The sequence below is a fragment of the Pipistrellus hanaki genome (genome assembly GCF_964339955.1).
Source record: "Pipistrellus hanaki genome assembly, chromosome: 1".
Lineage (NCBI taxonomy): Eukaryota > Metazoa > Chordata > Mammalia > Chiroptera > Vespertilionidae > Pipistrellus > Pipistrellus hanaki.
This window is the reverse complement of record NC_140503.1, coordinates 7,490,734-7,513,414: the sequence shown is the minus strand read 5'-3', so window position 1 is coordinate 7,513,414 and position 22,681 is coordinate 7,490,734. Positions and strand designations below refer to the sequence as shown.

General features: G+C 43.0%; 2 protein-coding genes across 14 annotated transcripts in view; one reads left to right on the top strand and one right to left on the bottom strand.

The window, feature by feature from the left end:
- Nucleotides 1-22,148, bottom strand: part of WDR20 (WD repeat domain 20) — a 53,176-nt gene extending 31,028 nt beyond the window's left edge. For 2 of the 13 annotated variants that reach the window (XR_014794069.1, XM_084873451.1), the window contains exon 1: nt 21,842-22,145. Coding sequence is in view for 8 of the 13 variants with exons in the window: in XM_084873451.1 (XP_084729577.1) it covers nt 21,842-22,090 (249 nt within the window). In the remaining 5 variants the exon portion in view is untranslated. Of the gene's footprint in view, nt 1-5,323; nt 5,387-21,841 lie in introns of those variants that run through there. The other 11 variants (XM_084873454.1, XM_084873450.1, XM_084873453.1 and 8 more) reach the window with 11 other exon arrangements.
- LOC311620206 (DNA repair protein RAD52 homolog) lies at nt 3,258-4,776 on the top strand. Its single transcript, XM_084879434.1, has one exon. The coding sequence runs from the start codon at nt 3,310-3,312 to the stop codon at nt 4,465-4,467; it is 1,158 nt and encodes a 385-aa protein (XP_084735560.1). The 5' UTR covers nt 3,258-3,309; the 3' UTR covers nt 4,468-4,776.
- Nucleotides 22,149-22,681: the final 533 nt, after the last annotated feature.

The window sequence follows — 22,681 nt, the reverse complement described above, 5'->3', positions numbered from 1 at the left end:
AATTATATTTAGAGCCTCAGCTGGGACAAACTGTATTTTAAATGTAGGTTAGCAGGCCACCAGCTTGGCACTGAATGAGAAGCTCCACAGTGAAGGCTGAAATCAGCCATAACCTGAAAGTTAACTCTTGGCAACAAGTGCTTCACTCTAAGCACTTATCACTCATTATCTCATGTAATAAAATATACACAATTAAACACTTGCACCTAACTTAAAAAGTTAAATATAAAGCTATTCACAAAGAAGTGGACAGAAGAAGCAACTATTTCCCAGTGTAAGCAACTATGTGATATATCTCTATATACAATAGTCTACATTCATGGAATCAGAGGACAAACAGAGCTGGAGAGAAATTAAAAACAAAACAAAACACAGGCACATTTGCTCTCAAGATGCTGCAATTTAAGACCAAAGAAGTAAATTGCCCCAAATCAGCCAATCAATTCACGTTGCGACTAAACTTGGAGCTCTTGTCTTACTCTCTATTAAGTGCACCACACCCAGTAAACTCAGGAAAAGCACTCTTGTAGCTGAACTCAAAGCCCTCTATCTCCTTTCCTTTCTATATCAACAACAACAACCAGTTCTCAAAACTTGAAATTACATTAAAAGTACAGAAAACCTTGCAAAGCTCATTAAGCTTAGCATAAACCAAAGGACACTCATCTAAATAGTTGGCACAAAGTTCACAGGTGTGTTCTAGCTGCCGGCAGCTACTCTAGGCTGAGCTGCAGGCAGAACAGCAGGGAGAAGGCAGGTGCTTGCTTCCTGATAACTCAAAGTTCCTGAGCAACTAAGGCTAAAGCCCACTCCCACAGCTCTTTCAGCCAGAGGCCCGACCTGAATTATTTCTGTGTGAATTCACATGTCAATCCCATCCTTCCCGCAGACCCTAATCCAGGAGAACAAAAACACTGACTAGTGTACCATTTCAAAAGTAAACTTCAGAGAAAACTTCCGTTGAAAGCCTACATTACACTTTAATGGTTAGGAGCACCAATCATGGTGTGGTTAGGAGCACCAATCATTCAGTTTTTGCCATTCCCAGCCCTGTGAGCCTGATGAGTTTCTTGCCTTTCCACACTACAGGTCCACAAAATGGGAAAATAAGAATATAGTAGCCACACACACCCCTTATTGGTAGTTTTACTTTTGCAGCTTCAGTTACCCACATTCAACCATAGTCCAAAAATATCACATGGAACTTCCAGAAATAAATAATTCACAGGTTTTAAAACGCGTGCCGTTCTGAGTGTGATGAAATCTCATGCCATCCCGCGCCATCCCGTGACTCATCCCTTTGTCCAGCGTAATGACACCACTTTTACCTCAGTTTTACTGCAGCCTATTGGTTATAGTTGTTCTGTTTTATTAGTAGTTATTGTGGTTAACCTCTTACTGGGCCTAACTGATAAATGAACGTACCATGTGTATGTACAGGAACAAGCACAGCATATGTAGGGTTTGGTACTATGTGCAGTTTCAGGCATCCACTGAGGACGTTGGAGCATAATCCCACAGAAAAGGGGTACTACATTAATAAACAGTTCCAACAAACAATGATTAAAGATCAAGGAGTTAAATGTGTAAGGTGATTTGAACACAAAGTGCTATGTATTAAACTTTATAATTGTAAAGTCAATAAGATCAATTTACATTTGTTAAATGCCAAGAAGTACAGTAGGTGAGCATGAAAACAAACATTTGATTCCTCGCAGGCACTTTTTAAAAAGTGTATTTTTCTATCTAGTTGCCTGTCCAAAAACCTGTGAATATAAATGTATGGGGGACATCTGAGTGAGAAGGGGGGAAGGTCAAAGAGAGGAAGCAGCTGGAGCCTAAACACCAGCCCGCTCTCCTCGTCAGAAATGACCCTGTCCCCAGGACCAAAGCAGGCTGCAATCGGCTGCTGTGTCCACTGCTCTCTCACCACTCTCAGGCAGGCAGAGCCAGCAAAGTAACTTTTTCCAACCACTTAAAATTTTACTAAACTCAATGTAGTATAATTTCTTAAGTTATAAAAGTAAGTTCAGAGGCCAGATCTGTCTAGTATACCAATGTACATCTCGATGGAAATACAAGTTAATTTCTGAGACAAATACACTGAACAGCACATAGAACATGATGGCTACGTGAGAATGTGGAGGCTAGACTATGATATCAAAGCCTCCTTTACCCCCCACTTCTCAGACATACTGTAAATAAATGAATATTAAGAAAAAAACAGCCTGTGTTTTTATTTCTAAAAAAAAGCTGAAAGGTTGCTACTCAGTGGATGGGGTTAAGACTATGATGAGAGAAATCTGGAAATGTGGGTATTACAATCACTTGTTCTGCGACCACATGACAGTCAAATATTCACACGTACTCTTAGGAACAAAGGTCCACCGAAAGGCAGAGTGGGATGCCAGAGAGGGCGCTGCCAGCTGTGCAGCCCCGCAAGCCCTTCACCCCTCAGAGCCCTTCATCCCTCAGAGCCCTTCATCCCTCAGAGCCCTTCACCCCTCAGAGCCTGCCCTCGCTCAGCTGTATAAAGTGGGAGACGCCACCGTCCGCTCTGCACAGGGTTTGTGAGGGTGAGATGGCCTATGTGACAGCACCTAGTTTAGTGCCCCCCACAGAGCAGGTGTTGAATAAATGGTAACTGTGAAGATATACAAATTAGTCAATAGCTATAATATAATCTACGAATTAAGTAGCTAATACGCCTTAACTGCGAGTGTCCTGTGAGAAGAGCCTTGACTGGACCTGCTGAGCCAGTGGTTCTCAAGGATTAGCACATCAGAATCACCTGGACAGCAAGGGGAACACACTGCTGTGCCCCACCCCAGTTTCTGATGCAGCAGGTCAGGAGTGGGCCCCAGAATCTGCATTCCCACAAATGCTGAGCAGATGCTGCTGCTGGTGTAGGGCTGCATGTAAAACAACCACTGCTGTGAAGGAAGAGAGGAGAGGCGCTCAATGGTTTCCATAAATATAGGAAGTCAAATATTTAGGCAATAGTAGAGGCGAGGCTGTGGGGTGGCACTTGAGAGCCCAAATCAAGCGGACACACAAAACAGGTGTGCAGGGGCAACTAGGTCTCAGCTTGGCCATCTTGATCACCACAGAAATAGGGGCAGAGAGCTTTTGAAGAGGCCACTGGCTGGCTAGCATGCTTACCACACTCAGCTTGGGTTTGATGGTTTTAGTAGAGTGAGACTTACAAATCCTGGGAGAGTTAGTCACGTGGTAAAAATGGCATTGCAACTAGACCGGGCTCCCTGCGTGCACCGCGCGCTGCCGAGGCGCAGATCAACCAGAATCCACATGTCTGGGGCTGAGGAAGCAATTCTTGGAGGAGGTGACAGTCATCCCTCTTCTGCTGGTGGCAACTCTGTAGTATGCTTTGGACAGTACCAGTACACAGCAGAGGAATACCAGGCCATCCAGAGAGCGCTGAGGCAGAGGCTGGGCCCGGAATACATAAGTAGCCGCATGGCTGGGGGCGGCCAGAAGGTGTGTTACATCGAAGGTCACAGGGTAATTAATCTGGCCAATGAGATGTTTGGTTACAATGGCTGGGCACACTCTATCACACAGCAGAATGTGGATTTTGTTGACTTTAACAACGGGAAGTTCTACGTGGGAGTCTGTGCGTTTGTGCGAGTCCAGTTGAAGGATGGTTCATATCACGAAGATGTGGGTTATGGTGTTAGTGAGGGCCTCAAGTCAAAAGCCTTGTCTTTGGAGAAGGCAAGGAAGGAGGCAGTGACGGATGGGCTGAAGCGAGCACTGAGAAGCTTTGGGAATGCACTTGGAAACTGTATTCTGGACAAAGACTATCTGAGGTCACTAAATAAACTCCCACGCCAGTTGCCTCTTGAAGTGGATTTAACCAAAGCAAAGAGACAAGATTTTGAACCATTTGTGGAACAAGCGAGATACAGCAGCTGCAGACAGAACATGGCTCTGGGACCCACAAAACCACAGGAGGCAACCTCTCCCTGCAGACCGAGCCACTCCGATGATCCCCACATTGTGATGCAGGGGGATAAGGACAGCAGATCCAGAAGCCTGGAGTCCTCCGCCGCAGAGAGCGATGCCACTGTCCAGCGGAAGCTCCGGCAGAAACAGCTGCAGCAGCAGTTCCGGGAGCAAATGGAGAGACAGCAGCGAGTTCAGCTCTCTGCTCCGTCCACTGAAGAGAAGAATCCGGACAGTTTTGAAATATGGGATATGACTCCAGATGTATTGGACAGTGCTGTCAAGCCGTTGTCTAGACCAGAATCACACCAGACTGCTGCCACACCAGTCCTGAAAAACCAGATGGTGACTCGGAGCCCGAGTCCACAGAGCCTTTGCCACCAGAATCCACAAACAAAATTGCACATCCAAACTTCCAACGTTAACCAGCACATAATAGGAAACTGTGATTCCTCCAGGAAAAACCAGGAGTTGAAGAAAAGGAAATTGGATCCATCTTAGCAGAGGTTCAGGTTACCTCATCAGACTCTCATAGAGGGACTGTAGAAAACTGCTTTTTGGCCATCAAATTGTTCATTATTCCTAGGGAATGAGCTTTATTTCCAAGGACTGACTTTGCTTCCTTCTGAACTCTTCCAGAGGATTTGACTACTGGAGCCTACTGCAGATAAAGCTGAGCAGCTGGAAAACAAGTACTTTAAAAAAGCTTGTTGCACATTGAGTAGGCTGTGGGTAGATAAAATACCTTTTCTTGGGCATTTGATACTCATTATTTATTCCTAACTATTATGCTAATAAATACAGAACTTTTAGGAAAAAAAAAAAAAAATGGCATTGCAGCAGAAATGGGACCATAGGTAAGGCCAGACTGAGAGGCATGGAAATGGGGGGAAAAGACAAAAGCAGTGAAAGACCATCGTTATTCTGATGCAGGTGATCCCAAAACTCCCTCTATCACTATAGCCAAAAGCTTTCTTTCTGCGATATGATGGCCCACACAGGGAGTCCACTGGACAGGAGAAACACAGCCACCTGAGACTCAAGCCATCACTAAACTCTTCTCCTTATGAACTGGTTTTAGTAGGCATTAGTCAAGGGAGCGGAGGCCTCAAACATGAGTCATTCAATAAGTGAGAGAAATCATTTCTTTAGTTTTATATAATGTATTAAACATGTTTCTTAAGTTAACTAGCTAACATTGCCTTGTTATTATTAATCTTATCAATATTTACCAAATAAAAATTCTACAAAATCTGTTTCAAAACAATGTATAATTTACCAGTAGATTGCATTTCACCCACTTTTTAAGTCAACATTGATAAAACATAACCACAACTTACAATGAAAAATACACTGGATGTGGCCCCACTGTTCTCCACCACTCGGAGTCCAGCAGAAAACTGCAGACAAATTATCCCTCCTATAAGACATAGAGATCAAGAAATAGCAAGAAATCCTAATTGTTTGATCCAAAAAAAGGAGGAGACTGGTGTTTCTCAATGATTAGAGTGTCAGCCCATGCACCAAAAGAGTCTTGGGTTCAATTCCCAGTATCTAGGCTGCATCTGTGGCCCTAGCTGGGGTGCAGTCCTGGTTGGGTGCAGCCCTGGTAGGAGTGCATGCAGGAGGCAACCAATCAATATGTTTCTCTCACATCAATGTTCCCATTACTTCCTCCCTCCTCCCTCCCTTCCTCCTCCTCTCTCTTCCATTCTCTCAAAAAATCAATAGAAAAAATATCCTCAGGAGAGGATTAACAAAACAAATATAGCTTGTGCGTGTGTGGTGTGTGTGTAAGTGGTTTGAAACCTCATCTCACATCTTATACCAGAATAATCTCAGCAGTATCAAAGAGATATCAAATGTAAATAATGAAACTCAAAAATACCAAGAAACCATGAGAATGTTTAAAAATATAGTTAGGAGATGGGTACAGACCGCTGTACCAATTTTTCGGTAATTTCCAAATCTGCCGCTGTACCTAAATTTCGGTACTTTGCCTAGACCTATTTTCTACAATGTCTCCAAGTTCCATCTTATTCTAACCACTTGTTTGCATGTAACTAACATTTTTCTATATCATGTTGATTTTTTCTCTTTAATGCTCAGGAGCCCAGGTATAGGGGACAGTTAGGTTCAGGGACTCAGGTCTGGTAGGATTAAGTATGACCCAAAATCCATAGCCATGCGAAAAAATTAATACATTTTTCTATTAAAAAAATAAAATGAAATTTCTACCTAGAAATAAATACCACAAGCAAAACCATAAGTCAACTGACAAATGGAACCAAAAAGTCTGCATGTCTGCAACTCAGACTAAGATTAAGGGCTAATCCACATAAAAGAGAACTCCTAGAGGTCAACAGAAAATAAATAAATAACCAAAATCCTAGCAGAAAATGGGTACAAGGACATGGACAACTCACAGGAAAGAGAATACAAATGGCTCCTAAGTATATGAAATGATGCTTATCTCATAGAATGAGAAACACAAGTGATGGTGTTATATCATGTCTCATTTGTCAGTCTGGCAAAGATTAAATAACATCACACTGTGCCAGAAGTATAGATTGGTACAAGCTGTGGAAGGCAATCTGTGTCTATCAAAACCACAAATACACATGTTCTTTAACCCAGCAATTCCTACTCACAGGAATTTAGTCCTCAGATATACTAGCAACATGGCAAAATGATACTTGACCAAGGCTATGTATTGCAGCATAGTTTGTAGAGCCACACAGTGGACTAGAGACAACTTCAATGTCCATCAAAGAGAGACTGTGGTACATTTGTACAATGGGACATTGTGCTGCCATCAACCAAATAAAGAAGCTCTTTACACATTGACAAAGAATAATCTCCAAAATACATTTTACAAAACAACAACAACAAAAAAGATATGAAAAAAATGCAGATGCTAAAATCTGCATTTAACGGAGAGGATTATATCTGTGATTTTGTAAAAGCACAGGCCATGTCTGGAAATATATACAAGACTTAACACTAGTTACTTCTGAGGGAGACAGTGGATCTAGGGGACAGGATGAGACATTACTGAATGACCTTTGAATTTTGAACCAGGTGGATTTATCACCTATTTAAGAAATCAAATATACCTCTGAGAAGTCATAATACCTATGTCCTAAATGAAGATTTCTCACTAAGTTAGCCAGATAAATTCCTATCACTATTCCCTTAACAGTATTTACTGAGTCCCGCTACACGTGCGAAGCTTGTGTAGGCACTAGGGTATCAGCAATGCAGACGGAGCCTCCTCCTGCCATGGACTGCAGGAGGGCACAGCCAGTCGTCGATAATCAGCGTGTATTAGAGTGATGAGGACTACGAAGAAATGCCAGTCAGGAAGGGAGCTGAGGGGCTGAGGTATGGGTGATGGTAATGCTTTCCTGGGTCGGGCAAAAGAAAGCTTCTTTGGCAGGCTCACACTTGGGCAGAGAAGTGAAGAAGTGAGGGAGCCAGCCTGTGGCCAGGATTCCATTTAGAGGTAAGAGCACACACAATGGCTCAGAGGGCTGAATGTGTTCACAGTGTGCTAGCAAATCCCTCCCGGTGTTTGGGGAGAAAGAAGGTGCCGTTCATAATAAGGAGGTTAGATCTTTTTCTCAGGATGTGAAGAAACATCAGAAAGTTTTAAGCAGTGGACAAACACGATTTGACCTGTACTGTTTAAAAGATCACGGCTGCCATCAGAAAACTGTTAGAGGCAAGGGGAGAAGCGGGAGCCCATCTGGAGACCACTGGGATGATCCAAGTGAGAGACAATACTTCCTTAAACTGAGGAGGCAAAGGTGAAGGTAGAGGTGATCAGGTTCTGTGTGTGTGTATTTTTTTTTAAGGAGTATATATATTTATTATTATTTCAGAGAGGAAGGAAGAGGAATAGAGAGACAGAAACATTGATGAGAGAGAATCACTGATCGGCTGCCTCCTGCACACCCCCTACTGGGGATTGAACTTACAACCTGGACATGTGCCCTTGACCAGAATCAAACCTGGGACCCTTGAGTCTGCAGGCCGATGCTCTATCCACTGAGCCAAACCAGCTATGGCATGGTTCTGGTTTTATTTTAAGGCAGACCCAACAGGCTTTACTGAAGAACTGGAAGTAGACTAAGAAAAAAAGAGAAAAAAGAAAAAAAAAAAGAACTACAGGTGACTCCAAAATATTTAGTCCAAGGAATTTTCTACAATGATCTAATAGGTTCATTAAAACAAACAAAAAATCACACCTTCATATAAAGCTCAACTACTCTAAAATAGGTTATGAACACCATCAGCAAAAGCAATGCTTATTTAGATACTAAATTAGGAAGCTGCAGAGGATTTTAAAGTTGTAAAAGAACACATACCTGGCTTTATTCTCTAAATACTTAAGAGCATCTACATGGTACCAGGCACAGTATTAGAGACTGGAAACCTAAATTATTTTACAATATATAACAAACACCAAAAAAGGTTTGGCAGGCAAAACACAAACAGCTGTGGGAGATGAGAATTTTTTTCCTTACTTGAAGTTTAACATACCCTTAACTTTTAACTTTAAGGAAGGGGGAGGGGGTCGTTCCCTTTCACTTCCTACACCAAACTTATTAGTGATTTGAATAATTACAAGACTTTCCTTCTAAGACAACCAATTTCTTAGCTTTCTTTCATGCACCTCCCTGTTGCCGGTGCTACGGTAAGATGTAGGTGTGGTAGATATATATGGGGCATGGGGTAAGAGAGGAGTAAGGTACAGATGAATGGGGCTCACACTTAAGACAGAGATAAGAAAGATCAGAGACTGATTCCTTGAAATATTTAATCCAATATCAAGTATATTCAAGACAATATACTTATCATAGTAATCTAGCCACATCAATAAACAAGTGACAAAGTCACTTATACATTTATCCATTCATTCAAATATTTATAGAATGCTATAATAATTAAAGGCACTAAGCAAGACATAAGGAATTCAGCAAAGATCAGATAAAACCAGCTCTCCTTTGTTTGCAATCTAGTTTAGGGGGTGGGGAGAAAAGGAACTTGGAATTTCAAATTCAAATTATTTTATTATTGTCATGACATGTGCTAGAGAGATGACCTGGTAGAATCTAACAGGAGACATGACCTAGCGTAGGGGTCAGGATAAAAGGCTTGGACAAAAATGACATGAACTAAGATTTAAAGAAGTAGGAATTAAACAGGTGAAGGGATAGGGAATGGAAGTATTGTACATTCCAGGCAAAGGAAACAGCACATAAGAAGAATCTATGGCAAGAAGGGTAAGGCTTGTTAGAAGAATTAAAAGAAAGCCAGTGAGAAAGATACAGTAAAGGGGAGAGAGGATAATAAGGTAAGAAGTGCCAGCTCATGCGGGGCCTAGCTGTCCATGTTAATATTTTTGGTTTTAATACTAAAAGCAACAAGAACCATTGAAAGATGTTAAGCCTGGGAGTGACAACCAGATTCCCATTTTTAAAGATCACTCTGGCCACTATATAGAGAGTAAATCAGAGGGCAGCAAAAGCAAAGCGGACCAGTCAGAAGGCTGTGTGGTGTCCAGGCAACATGAGTGAAAACGGTGAATACAAAAGTAGATCTACTTTGGAGGAATTTCTGATGGAGTGAAAGTAGGTAGAGGAGGGAGGGAAAAAGTGCGTGTCATGAATAACAATGAAATAGAAAACATTTAAGAGGACCAGAAAGACACATCAAAAACAAAACTGCATAAATATGTTGAAAATGAAGGATAGAAATACATTCTATGCAAATGATAACAAAAATAAGCTGGTTTTCCAATCTTCAAAGTAAAATTTTGGGCAAAAGCAGAGATAATGAAAAAAATACAGTATAGCAACATGAAGAACAATCTACAAAGAGTAATGATTCTGAATTTAAATATAAAGCAAAAAGTGACAAAGAGAAATGGACAAGTCCAGAATCAGTGAGGCACTGAACAGACCTATCCAGAACTGATAAAGCAGCCACAAAAACTGTAAGGCTATGGACAATGTGAAGAGCATTCAAAACTTGATCAAACACACATATATAGATGTTACCCTTAGCCTGACAAACAGAGCATACATTCTTTTAAAAATACATGAACATTTTGCCCAGCCAGTATGGTGCATTGGTTGAGGGTCAATCTCTGAACCAGGAGGTCACAGTTTCTGCCTCGGTTGCCAGTGGGGATAATGCAGGAGGCAGCCACTCAACGATTCTCTCTCATCATTGATGTCTTTATCTCTATCTTTCCCTTCCTTCCTCTCTGAAATCAATTTATATATATATAAAAAAAAAATTTTTAAGAAGATGGTGACAGAGCTTGGCTGGAGCATAAGTAGTGACACTTTTAATTGCCCTAGTAATGGATTCCTGTTTTCAAGGAAATACCCACTGGATTAATTTATTGCAATACCTTTCTCTTTTCTGGGGGTAGAAGGGAAGTCATAAACAGTTTTAGGAACAAAAGATAAAGATACAGCCCTGACTGGTTTGGCTCAGTGGATAGAGAGAGCTTTGGCCTGCCGACTCAAGGGTCCCAGATTCAATTCTGGTCAAGGGCATGTACCTTGGTTGCAGGCACATCCCCAGTAGAAGGTGTGCAGGAGGTAGCTGATCGATGTTTCTAACTATCCCTCTCCCTTCCTCTCTGTAAAAAAATCAATAAAATAAAAAAATTAAGAAAAGATACAGATACAGTAGAGACTTATAATGGGAGTGACAAAGCGAAACAGGACTGTTTTAAGAAAATCCAGAAAAGACTAGGGAGAGAAAAAGAACTGGCAAAGGCAGAGTAGTAAATGGCCAGAAAGATGTGGACCAGATACCCGACCAGTGTGGCTTAGTGATTGAGCATTGACCTGGTCAGGGCACTTGCCCAGGTTGTAGGCTTGATCCCCAGTGTAGGGTGTGCAGGAGACAGCTGATCAGTGATTCTCTCACATCATTGAAGTTTCTATCTCTACCTCCCTCTTCTTTCCTCTGTGAAATCAATAAAAATAAATTTAAAATATATTTTTTTAAAAAATAAAGATGTGGACCAGAAAGGTAAAAGCTGAGATTAAGAGTCACGACAAGGAATGTTTCAGTAAAGAGGTGATGATCAGCGGTGTTAAGGAAGTGTGGGCTGCACAGTGGCCAAAGGATTTGGCAGCATGAAGCTGAGCAGCCAGGATCCTGGAGAAATAGAGCAGTGGGAGCCAAGGTCACACTGGAACAGAGGACAACTGTTTCTATCCAAATTAGCAATGCTGGAGCTGAAGCCACTTTAGCTGATAATGATACCCAGAGTGTCGCCACAGGAGAGAGCCAGAGGGGGACTAGGAGAGATCACGAACAAAAGCCAGGTGCTTGACAGGTTGTATGGTGGACATGACACCGTGCAGGGAGACAGCAGAACTCCAGTGGAAAGGAAGGCTGTGAGGCAGACACCAGAGTCTTCAATGAGCAGAGGAGTATACAGAAGTCAGTATACAGTCACGAGGAAGGAAGAAAAGCAGCATGAGTCCATGGGCAGAGGCTCCAAAGGACACCAAGGGAGTGGCAATGGACCTGGGCCTGGTCCAGGCTACACTTGCACTCGAGCGGCGGGACTCTGTGAAGCTTTTCCAGCTCAAACCTGTACCCCACTCCCTAAGCTCAATGGGAAAGCAAAATGCCACATCAGGGAAAGCCCTGAGCATAACACCCCCATTTTTTAATTAGCTGAGCTAGTGATGCCCTTAATTTTGCTAGCTAAGCGTACACCTATTCCAAAATTCAGAGTGGGGGAGGGGAAGCATGGTAAGGAAGTGTGCAATTCCTATAATTAAGTGGGAAGAAGGGACACTTTTCCCAGGACACCAGGATAAGGATGAATGTAGCTTCCAAAGTCAGTGGCAGGGGATCAAAACACTAGACACAGCCTCCTCCTGGGACAACCCACAACTCTAAATAGCACAAGACCTGAGGCTGTGAAGAATGTCTCAGAGCTGGTTTGGCTCAATGGACAGAGCTCTGATCTGCAGACTGAAGGGTCCCATGTTCAATTCCAGTCAAGGAATACCTGGTTTGCAGGCTCAATCCCCAGTCAGGAGGCAGCCAATCAATGATGCTCTCTCATCATTGCTATTTCTCTCTCTCTCTCCCTCTCTGAAATCAATATAAAATATATTTTTTAAAAGATTCACATGGTAATGGGGAAGACAGAGTCAAACAAAAAAATTCCAAAACTGAAAAGTTGGAAGGGCACTGATAATAGTCAAACAGCAAGAGCAAAGAGAAGAGGTTTACAAATGCTGCCTAGGCCGGGCTCAACATGCCAACTCGAATGCGCTCTATTTCCCCTCTTTAATGCTGCATCTCTCCATGAGCTAGCTCCCCTTAATGAAATAACTGTCTATTATGTCTGAGTCCTCCGTACCCAAACCAGTATGAGATCCTCAGTGTAGTCTGCAACTCTTGGCTCCCTATCCAGTGTCTATCTATACATATATTCTTCTGTCTGGTATCTACTCACTGCTCCAGAGAGGGCTCCAGACCAATCAGGGGACTGGATAATCTAATCTCCCTTGCTAAAAGTACGGGTCCATCAACCAGTGCACAACAGCATTTTCTTGGCCACAGGAATGGGCGGGTAATCCAATCTGGGCAATGCATCAAAGGAGGTTTGCTGGGGACTTCTGTGCAACAATCTTCCTTATTCTGCTGAGAAAGTGACAAGAAACACTGTTCACTCTCATTCTGGATACTGGCTCTCATTCTGCTCCATGCCTACCTCCATTCTGCCAACACACAGTGGGAAACAAAATCAAGCGAATCTCAGCAAACAGAGCTGGAACTCCAATCAAACCATGCCTAAAGCCCACATTACCTCTGGAACTTTCAATGACATAAACCAATGCATACCCCTTAAAGTGTAAACCAGTTTGAGTTGGCTTCCCTGTTATATACAAACCAAAACATCCCTAACATAATATATTTGAGGAATGCTAAACCATGAAGACCATTAGTTAATCAATGACCACCAACTTTTTCACAGCACATGCTAATGTTCATCTCTCGCTTCCAAAAAAAGTCCGTTAAACCTAATTCTCAAATATTAAAATGTAAATCTTTCCTGTAATTTAGACTCTGGAGAATGTCAAGTGGTTAAAACCTAAATAATAAAACGATGGGTCAAAATTATCTATAAATCTATATATATAAAAGCCTAAGCAACTGTCCAACAGTTCAACCAGTAGCTATGACGCACACTGACCATCAGGGGGCAGATGTTCAACGCACAGGAATGGAAACATGGAACAGACTAATAAATCTCAAAGGGAAGGGGGGAGAGGGGAGGGCAGGAAGAGATTAACCAAATATATGATACGCATACTAGGGGCCCCATGCACAGATTCATGCACCAGTGGGGTCCCTCGGTCTGGCCTGCAGGGATCGGGCCAAAACCGGCAGTCCAACATCTCCTGAGGGGTCTGGAATTGCGAGAGGGCGCAGGCCAGGCCGAGCGACCCCACCAGTGCACAAATCCATGCACCTGGCCTCTAGTTTTATAAAAGAAAACTTATAAATTTGTAAATTTATAAATTTAACTAAAAAAAAATAAGAAAATTCTTCATGGCAAAAACACACCATACACACACACACACACACACACACACACACACAGACACCCTAAGCAAAGTTTTAAGACAGAAAACAAACTGGGAAGAAAAAAATCTGTAATTCATATCTCAAAGAGCTAATCTCCCTAATACATAAAGAGCTCCTTTTTAAAATTAGGGTATTATGCAATCCAATAGGAAAATGGGGAAGGGATATAAAACAGAGAGTTCACAGAAGAAGAAATACATTTCACTCTTAATGTATAGAAAGATGCTCAATCTCTTTTGTTACAAGGGAAAAACAAACAAAAACAACACTAATTTCTCACCGATCAGATCAAATGCAAAAGTCTGACAACGCACTGTTGGTGAGGCTGTGGTGACACAGGTGCTCTGTCCAAATATACACTAGCACAACCTCTCTCTATGGAGAGTAATGTGATGATGTCTATCAAAAATACTTATGACCTAGCAGTACCCTGTACCCAGCAGCACCTCAACCTCTTCTAGAAATGTATCCTATAGGAAAAAAAAAATGCATCCTATAGATATACCTGCCTCTGTGCACATGACTATACATGCAAAGTTATTTACTACTATAGGCCCGATGCACAAAGATTTGTTTAAGAATGGGCCTTCCTTCCCCTGGCTGCTGGCACTGCCTTTGCACTGGTAGGACCTGCCTTTCCGCCTTCCTATACTGCCCAGAGTCCCCCGACGCAGCTGGAGTGGTGCAGAATGCCTGCGTCCCGCCCCACCCCCGGCCACTTGGTGCCTATGTATGCAAATTAACCTGCTATATTTGTTGGGTTAATTTGCATATTCATTCCTGATTGGCTGGTGGGTGTCACAAAGGTATGGTCAATTAGTGTGTTACTCTTTTATTAGTGTAGATAGCACCATGTGTATTTAAGAGTCATCTGGTTAAATAACATGACACATTCACAGTATGGATTATAAAGCAAGTGTGTAGAAGCTCTCCACTAACTAATATGGAAATATCTCCAATCTATATCATTAAGCAGAAAAAAATAAGGTGCAAAATACCTTTCATAGTATGCTCCTTCAGTGCCTTCTACCTTGTTACAATTATCAGTACAAAAACACAAGCTCCTTACAGACTTTAAATCACCTTCAAGTTAACAGCAGACAGCAGTACCTTGTACATAACTTGATGAATGTACATAACTCCAATGTACAAAACTTGATGAATGAGATGTATATTTAAAAAAAAAAAAAGACATACCTTATACTCTAGTATCGAAAACAGATGCCAAATGTTTACAGGATAAGGTAACTTGTCACTGACAGTCTCAGACCACTTAAAATGTTCTCAAAGTTAAAACTGAAAATGTCTACTAATTAAAATTATTTCTATTTTTGATGTCCACTCCTAAATAACCAAATAAGTCCACATTTCATATTTCTGCACAAACTAATCTCATTAAATATAAATAAAACCAGTGTGGCTTAGTTGGTTGTGCAGCGTCCTATATACCAAAAGATTTCAAGTTCAATTCTAGGTTGGGGTTCATAAGGGAGGCACCTGATAAATGTTTCTCTCTCACATCAATGTCTCTCTGTCTCTCTCGCTTTCTCTCTCTCAAGACAATAAAAACATATTATCCCAGCTGGCGGGCTTAGTGGTTGAGCACTGACCTATGAACCAGGAGGTCACGGTTCAATTCCCATACAGGGCACATGCCCAGGTTGCAGGCTCAATCCCAGTGAGGGGCGTGCAAGAGGCAGCAGATCAATGATTCTCTCTCATCACCGATGTTTCCGTCTCTCTCTCTCCCTTTTTCTCTGAAATCAATAAAAATATGTTTTAAAAATGTTAAATATAAATATGTAAAGTAAGTTGTTCTCTAAGACATCAAATACCAGATTACAAAAATCTCCACTTTTATTTTTTATTTTTTTAATATATATTTTATTGATTTTTTTACAGAGAGGAAGAGAGAGGGATAGAGAGTTAGAAACATCGATGAGAGAGAATCATCTATCAGCTGCCTCTTGCACACGCCCTAATGGGGATGTTCCGCAACCAAGGTACATGCCCTAGACCGGAATCGAACCCAGGACCTTTCAGTCCGCAGGCTGACACTCTATCCACTGAGCCAAACAGGTTTCGGCTCCACTTTTATTTTTAAAACAAGATTCTTTAGGCATTTGGCCAAACTAGTCAGTGGCAAAATCCACTATGTTTTGATTCTTGCTCAAGTTTTCTACCAGAGCACAATAAACATTAGATTAACTCAATGATAACAACATAGGTGACAAGTTTTTGAGGGTGGAGTGTCTGCACCTAGCATCTAGAACAGTAATTCTATCTGGTAAGCATGCCCCATAAATATTTGCTTAAGGAATGACATTTATGACTATGTCATGGATTTCACTGACATATTTGGGAGGTCCTTGCTAATGCTGATATCCACTTGGAGTCTTTCAAAATCTCATCATCATTTTCTGTTTCAAGGTCAAGAAAACCAAGGGATCACATGAGTTTCTCAAACCTGCTGTAAGTGATCAATTAAGATGCTTTCCCCTCAAATAACTAAATCTTTACTACTTCAGAAGTCATTAAGTAGCCCTTAATGGAAAAAAATTCTACATTTCCACTCAATTCTGCATATGCCCTAAGTACAAAATTTCTCCAAGTAAATTTGCTATAAAAAGTTCTAGACTTCTAAGCCTCTTTCAAACTATATAATGGTGAGCACCGAGAAATGAAAATTATAAATGGGGAGAAAAGTATGAAGAACATGACCTTTTCTGGAGCAATCCAGTGTCTAAAACTATTCAAGGGAGAGGAAAGGGGCTTTAAAAGGCATCCAGTTCACCCTCCCCCACAAAGCATTAATTCCTCAGTCACCAACAGGTGGTCCTGCAGTCTTTGCCAAAGAGAATATTTTCCATAGCAAATGATCATTCTCTCCCAACTCAACCCATCACCATCCTGGATAAACTCTGGCTCTAAAAATATTTTAGCTGTTACTAATGGACTCTTCAGACTCCCAACTCCATCTCAGCATGGTGAGTACAAAGCTTTTTCCAGCATAAGATGTAGAATCACAATGTGTTCAACTTGCCTTCACTATTCTCCACACTTCCCCATTCCCATCTATCAAGTCGGCAATGAATCCATGAAGATATCTTCCCAATAGAAAGATGAATTTATTTTCATTTAAAAAATGACTGCCCTAGCCGAAACTGGTTTGGCTCAGTGGATAGAGCGTCAGCCTGCGTACTGAAAGGTCCCAGGATTGATTCCGGTTAAGGGCATGCATGTACCTTGGTTGCAGGCACAACCCCAGTAGGGGGTGTGCAGGAGGCAGCTGATTGATGTTTCTCTCTCATCGATATTTCTAGCTCTCTATCCCTCTCCCTTCCTCTCTGTAAAAAATCAATAAAATATATGTATTTAAAGAAAAAAAATGACTAGCCAGGTAACTCAGTTGGTTAGAGCTAGCCCAAAGTTCCGGGTTTGATCCCAGGTCAGGGCACATACAAGAAGCTACCCAATGTATGCATAAATAAATAGAACAATTAATCAATCCCTCTCTCTCTCAAATCAATAAATATTTTAAAGTGTAAAGAAAATTATTGAGCATAGAATCATACAACTTTAAGAATTGAAAAGGCCTTGCAAATCATGTAATTATGTGCCCTATCTATTGTAGAAATTGTTTCAATAACATCTCTGGCAGCACATTTGTGGCCTGGAATCTCAAGATGGAGGGTGGGGAAAAAGGGTCTTTGACTTGAATGCCAAGTAATTCTGAATATGTATAGCTTTACAGGGGTGTTTGTTAGTATGTAGATCTGGTAGGTAACATTGTTGGACAGAAGTAGATCAAAAGTGATCTGTGCCATTACTTCACCATCACTTGCAACACAATTCCCAGTTGTAAGAAAGCTAATTTGTAACCTATTAACAATAATTTCCAATGCCTTTAAAAAGATGTGCGCTACTAAAAATAACTATTACTTTTGGGCTCAAAATTGAATAGGTTTTTCAGCTTTTACAGATCTTTTTAAAGTATGACATAGATGAACATGGATGTTTTATTGTCATTTACTCAACAAGTACTCTATGCTGGTCACTCTACTGGGCCCTAGGGGAACAGAGAAGGCAGAAAAGACATGGTCTCTATTCTAAGGGAGCTTTGTTTATGGAAAAGATGATTATCACCCAAAGAATTACAAATTTTAAAAAGTGCTTTAAAGGCAAAGTACAGGATGCTCTGAGAACATGTAATAGGGAAAACAGCTGATCTAGCCTGGGACTGGGAGGATTTGCAGAGGGAGTGATGCTTCAGCTGGGAACTGAATAGTGGCCATTCACATTTATGTAAAAGCAGGTCTCCATAAAATGAAAGGGCTGGTCCAATAAGCCCAACTACCTTTGGCATCTGTATCCTAAAACAACCTTTTTTAAAAAAAAGAAAAGCTAAGTATGCCAGAAAGAGGCTTGAACGCTAGCAGTTCGAAGTTCTTTGGGAGAGGGACACAGTCTTACTCATCCTTGAATCCCCCACATCATCTAGTACCGTGGTCGGCAAACTGCAGCTCAAGAGCCACCTGTGGCTCTTTGGCCCCTTGAGTGTGGCTCTTCCACAAAATACTATGGCCTGGGCGAGTCTAGTTTGAAGAAGTGGCATTAGAAGAAGTTTAAGTTTAAAAAATTTGTCTCTCAAAAGAAATTTCAGCCGAGACCGGTTTGGCTCAATGGATAGAGCGTCAGCTTGGGGACTGAAGGGACCCGGGTTCGATTCTGGTCAAGGGCATGTACCTTGGTTGCGGGCATATCCCCAATAGGGGGTGTGCAAGAAGCAGCTGATCGATGACTCTCTCTCATCGATGTTTCTAGCTTTCTATCTCTCTCCCTTCCTCTCTGTACAAAATCAATAAAATATATTTAAAAAAAAAAAAAAAGAAATTTCAATCGTTGTACTGTTAATATTTGGCTCTGTTGACTAATGAGTTTGCGACCACTGACCTAGTATAATTGTTATCATGGTAGTCACTCAATCTTTGTTGAAATTATTAGTATCAGTATTAAACCAATGTTTAAATTACCTTGAGTTAAGCAACATAAATTCATAACACTACATCTCTTCACACAAGGAAGCCCATTCCAAACACTTCGATTGTGAAATGATGCTTTCATCTACCTCAAAGGATTGTTTTTAAGAATCAATGAGATAACATACGCCAAAATGCTGGGGTAAATTCTGAAATGCTCAGAGTGTAAGGCATCCTTGTCCAAAAAGCTTGATCAGTCTTTTCTCATTAAGGCAGTTCTTTAGATTCAGCTGTGTTTCCTTTTCCTTACCATGAGAAAACCCCAATTCAGGTCTGCACGTGCTCTCTAGCCTTGGTTTTCTCCGAGGTGAGGCTGCACAAACTCTGAGGTCCCTTTTAACTCTAGAACCTGACCTGTCAATGTTTTAAAAGGGCCAAAATTACAGCTCTCAGCTTAGATGTTGTTAGACTGCATCCTCATCCTCTCCATTCCTCATGATTCCATACTTCCTTTCAGGAAGTTTTTTAAAGAGCCCTATTTTTACTTATCTTATAAGCAGATTTAAGTTGAATGTCTTCATCCAAATCAGAACTTCTGAATGATCTGAAAATTTGTTGTGAAACTTTATACACCCCAAAGGAAAAAAAAAAAGTCAAAATGACCAACTGTCAAAAACTCACAACTCCTAACCCCAAAAAGTAAATTTTGGCCCTGCCAGTGTGGCTCAGTGATTGATTGTCGACTTATGAATTAGGAGGTGTGCAGGAGGCAGCCAATCAATGATTCTCTCATCACTGATGTTTCTATCTCTCCTTCTTCCTTCCTCTATCAAATCAATAAAAAAAATAAAAAAAAAATTTTAAAGTAAATTTTGGCCGAAACCGGTTTGGCTCAGTGGATAGAGCGTCGGTCTGCGGACTGAAGGGTTCCAGGTTCGATTCCGGTCGGGGGCATGTACATTGGTTGCGGGCACATCCCCGGTAGGTGGTGTGCAAGAAGCAGCTGGTCGATGTTTCTCTCTCTTTGACATTTCTAGCTCTCTATCCATCTCCCTTCCTCTCTGTAAAAAATCAATAAAATATATTTTTTTTAAAGTAAATTTTGGTTTCTGATTAAGGAACACTATCTGACCTATTTTAAAATCAGAAAACAGTCACAGAAACTATCACTTATATTCAGAAATAATAAATGCAAACTCATTCATGAAAAAAAATTTTAATTATAATGACTAGACAAAGTTGAAATGTCTCCCAAATAATGTGAATGTATTACAAGATATTACCAAATGAAAATGAAATTTTACAAAAAAATTAAAGTGCCCAAATAGGTTATGCAGCTAAAGGCAAATTTACATGTTCAAGATTTTGTCTTATTTAAAATAATGTTTTGGTGTAGTTTTGAAAAGTTCTCGTTTCACCCTTCACTGAATAGTATCCCACTAAGAGAGAACTCTGTTTCCATACTTCTAGGCAAGGGACCTGCTTTTACGATGAAACAGGGGCTACCTGATCCAGATAAGGTTTCCCACTAGAATGCTTCGGAAATAATATATGTTCAAAGAAAACTTTAAAAAAAAAAAAAAAGGGTAAATCCTTTTTTACATTAGTAATTGCTAGAAAACTTAGTTTTTAAGCACTTGCTTATTTTTATATAAATAGGTGTTAACTTAAAATTCTAAACTTATTTCCAGAGAAAAGGCTAATTTGTTCAGTCCTATCCATGTCAAGATAGCAGCGTTCTGTTTGACACAATTACTCTTAATGCTTATTTTAACTCTTTTTCACATCTACTGAGTGTTTCAGGACTTTAAAGTTCATTCCAGCCATGATATTATAAATTAAATGTGTGTATTACACCATTCTCTTTTAAAAGAGGTGCAGATAGGAAAGTTAAATAACTCGTCCAAGGTCACCCAACAAGTAAGTGACAAAGTTGGGGTTAGGACTAAAACTTCTGGTTCCTCGACTACTAATGACTTCACACTCTCCCGATGCCAAAAGAGAAAAAATACAGTCAAGCATTTTGTCAGTCACTTGTAACAACATATCTGATTTATTGTCAGTCACTTGTAACAACATATCTCAAACACAGCGGTAACTTATAAACTCTTAAAAAAGATTCACCTTGAACAAGGAAGACAACTTGCTACATTTAGACACTGTCATTCCCTACTATCCTGGATATATTAAATCTCAGGGTACATTCACTCTTCAAGATGCACAATTTATTTGCACACTAACCACACATTTATAAGTTAACCGGTCACCGCCTTTCCCCAGGCCTAGGTGCTGTGGATGTGCTACATTCCTTCGCCTTCCCAGCGTCCAAAGACCACATATCCCTAAAGCAGTTCTCAATGAGGACAAAGTTACGTGGCTAATGAAAGAAAAGCTCCACTAAGTTGCTTCTTTTAAAAGAGATATTTTTAAAGGATGATTGCATGCTTCACGGAATTACTGTTAAGCCGCCCGCCAAGAATGGTTCTTGTAAAGTCGCTTTTAAGGCAGAGGAGCCCTCCCTGTTTGGGACACAGTCTGACTTGTTGGGCGAGGCTGATCCGGGCACGCTCTCACGGAACCCCTGCGGACCGGCTCGGTTCGCCGCAAACGTCAGTTCGACCTCACCCTGGGCTCATGAGCCACCCCAAACTACCAGGGACCAGCTGACCCTCTTTTAGCAACCCCCCGGAGGAAGGCTCCGCCGGCCGAGACAGTGACAGCGGCCCTCCCCCGGGCGCTTCGGTCAAGAGCGAGCGCTGACACCAGGAGGAGAGACGCCCAGGAAGTGTCAGTGCGGCGGCAGGTGGAGCAGCCTGTCGCGCCGGGACCGAGCGGGTCCCTCCGGACCCAGGCTCCGGTCCTCCGCTCCCTGCCCCGGCCGCCCGTTCTCTAACCCGGAGCGAGCCTCCAGCGCTGCCGGGAGGCGAGGCCGAATCAGCCAGCAGCCGGCCACCCCACCTCTTCCGGGGACTCGCAGGCCCGCTCCCGGGCCGTGTCAGAGCCTGGCGGCGCCTGCCGGACCCTGCCCGAGGGGCGGCAGCGGCCCGGGGGCCTCCCGGACGGGACCCTGCACCCCCGGCCCTCCCGCCGCCCCCGCCCCGCTCTCCGGAGCCCCCCGTCCGCAGGAGCACCCCGGCGGAGTTGCCGGCCCACTCAAAAGTAAGCGCGGCGGTCACCCTGGCCCCCGCGGTCACCGCCCTGCTCCCGGCATCTGCCCACGCCGCCGGCGGCCCCGGTGACGCCCGGGTCGGTACCTTGCGGACCCCCTTGTAGATATAGAAGTAGAGCTCCCGGCCCACATTGAAGCAGAGGCGGTCACCGTTGCCAGACTGATCGTTGAGGTTTACGAAGGAGACGCGGACAGGGTTGGATCCCTGCGAGTTGAAGGGCACCCGGTTGGGCCGGCTGTACTCCGAGTTCGGCAGCAGCTTGTACAGACCTTCCCGGGTGGTGAATTGGGTCTTAATCTCGTTCATCTCCTTCCCTCCTCCCTCCGTCGCCATCTTGGAAAGCAGCGTTCATCCTGCCCTAAGTGCCCGGATCACGCCCACCGCGCAGGCGCCGTCCCGGGCTCGCGCGCTTCCCCCGCCCCTTCCTCCGGGCCCCGCCCACCCCGCGAGCCGGCCCGGCGGAGGCGGGCCCAGGGGCAGGGGCGGGCTTGTTTACGGCGCGACTGCGCAGGCGTGCTCACCTGGCGCGCCGCACGCCGCGGGGAGCCGCCGGCCCCGCCCCTGGGCGCTGCCTGAGTCCGCCCTTCGGCTGCGCAGGTGAGGCCGGCCCCGCCCGCACCCTCGGCCCCGCGGGTCCAGAGACTCCTGGGGGGATCGGGCTGCTGTAGGCGAGCTCAGGGCGGGCTGGGAACCGAGGCACCCCGGGACCCGGAGGCGCTGAGGAAGAGAGCTGTCTGGCTACCCCCCCCCCTTTCTGCTGGGAGGGGAGCCGGAGCCCCAATGTTATTATAACTCAGGAGGGGCCGGGGGGGAGGGGGGGGAGGGGGGAGGGGCCGGTCCCGCCCTCCGGCCACCCCCACTCTGCGACTGTGGGGATCCCCTCTGCACCTCCCGGCACCCGAGGACCTGAGTTTTGCGCTTCGC

Coding starts and splice junctions, on each gene's coding strand:
- LOC311620206 (XM_084879434.1), top strand. CDS start 3,310: ATGTCTGGGGCTGAGGAAGCAATTCTTGGAGGAGGTGACAGTCATCCC.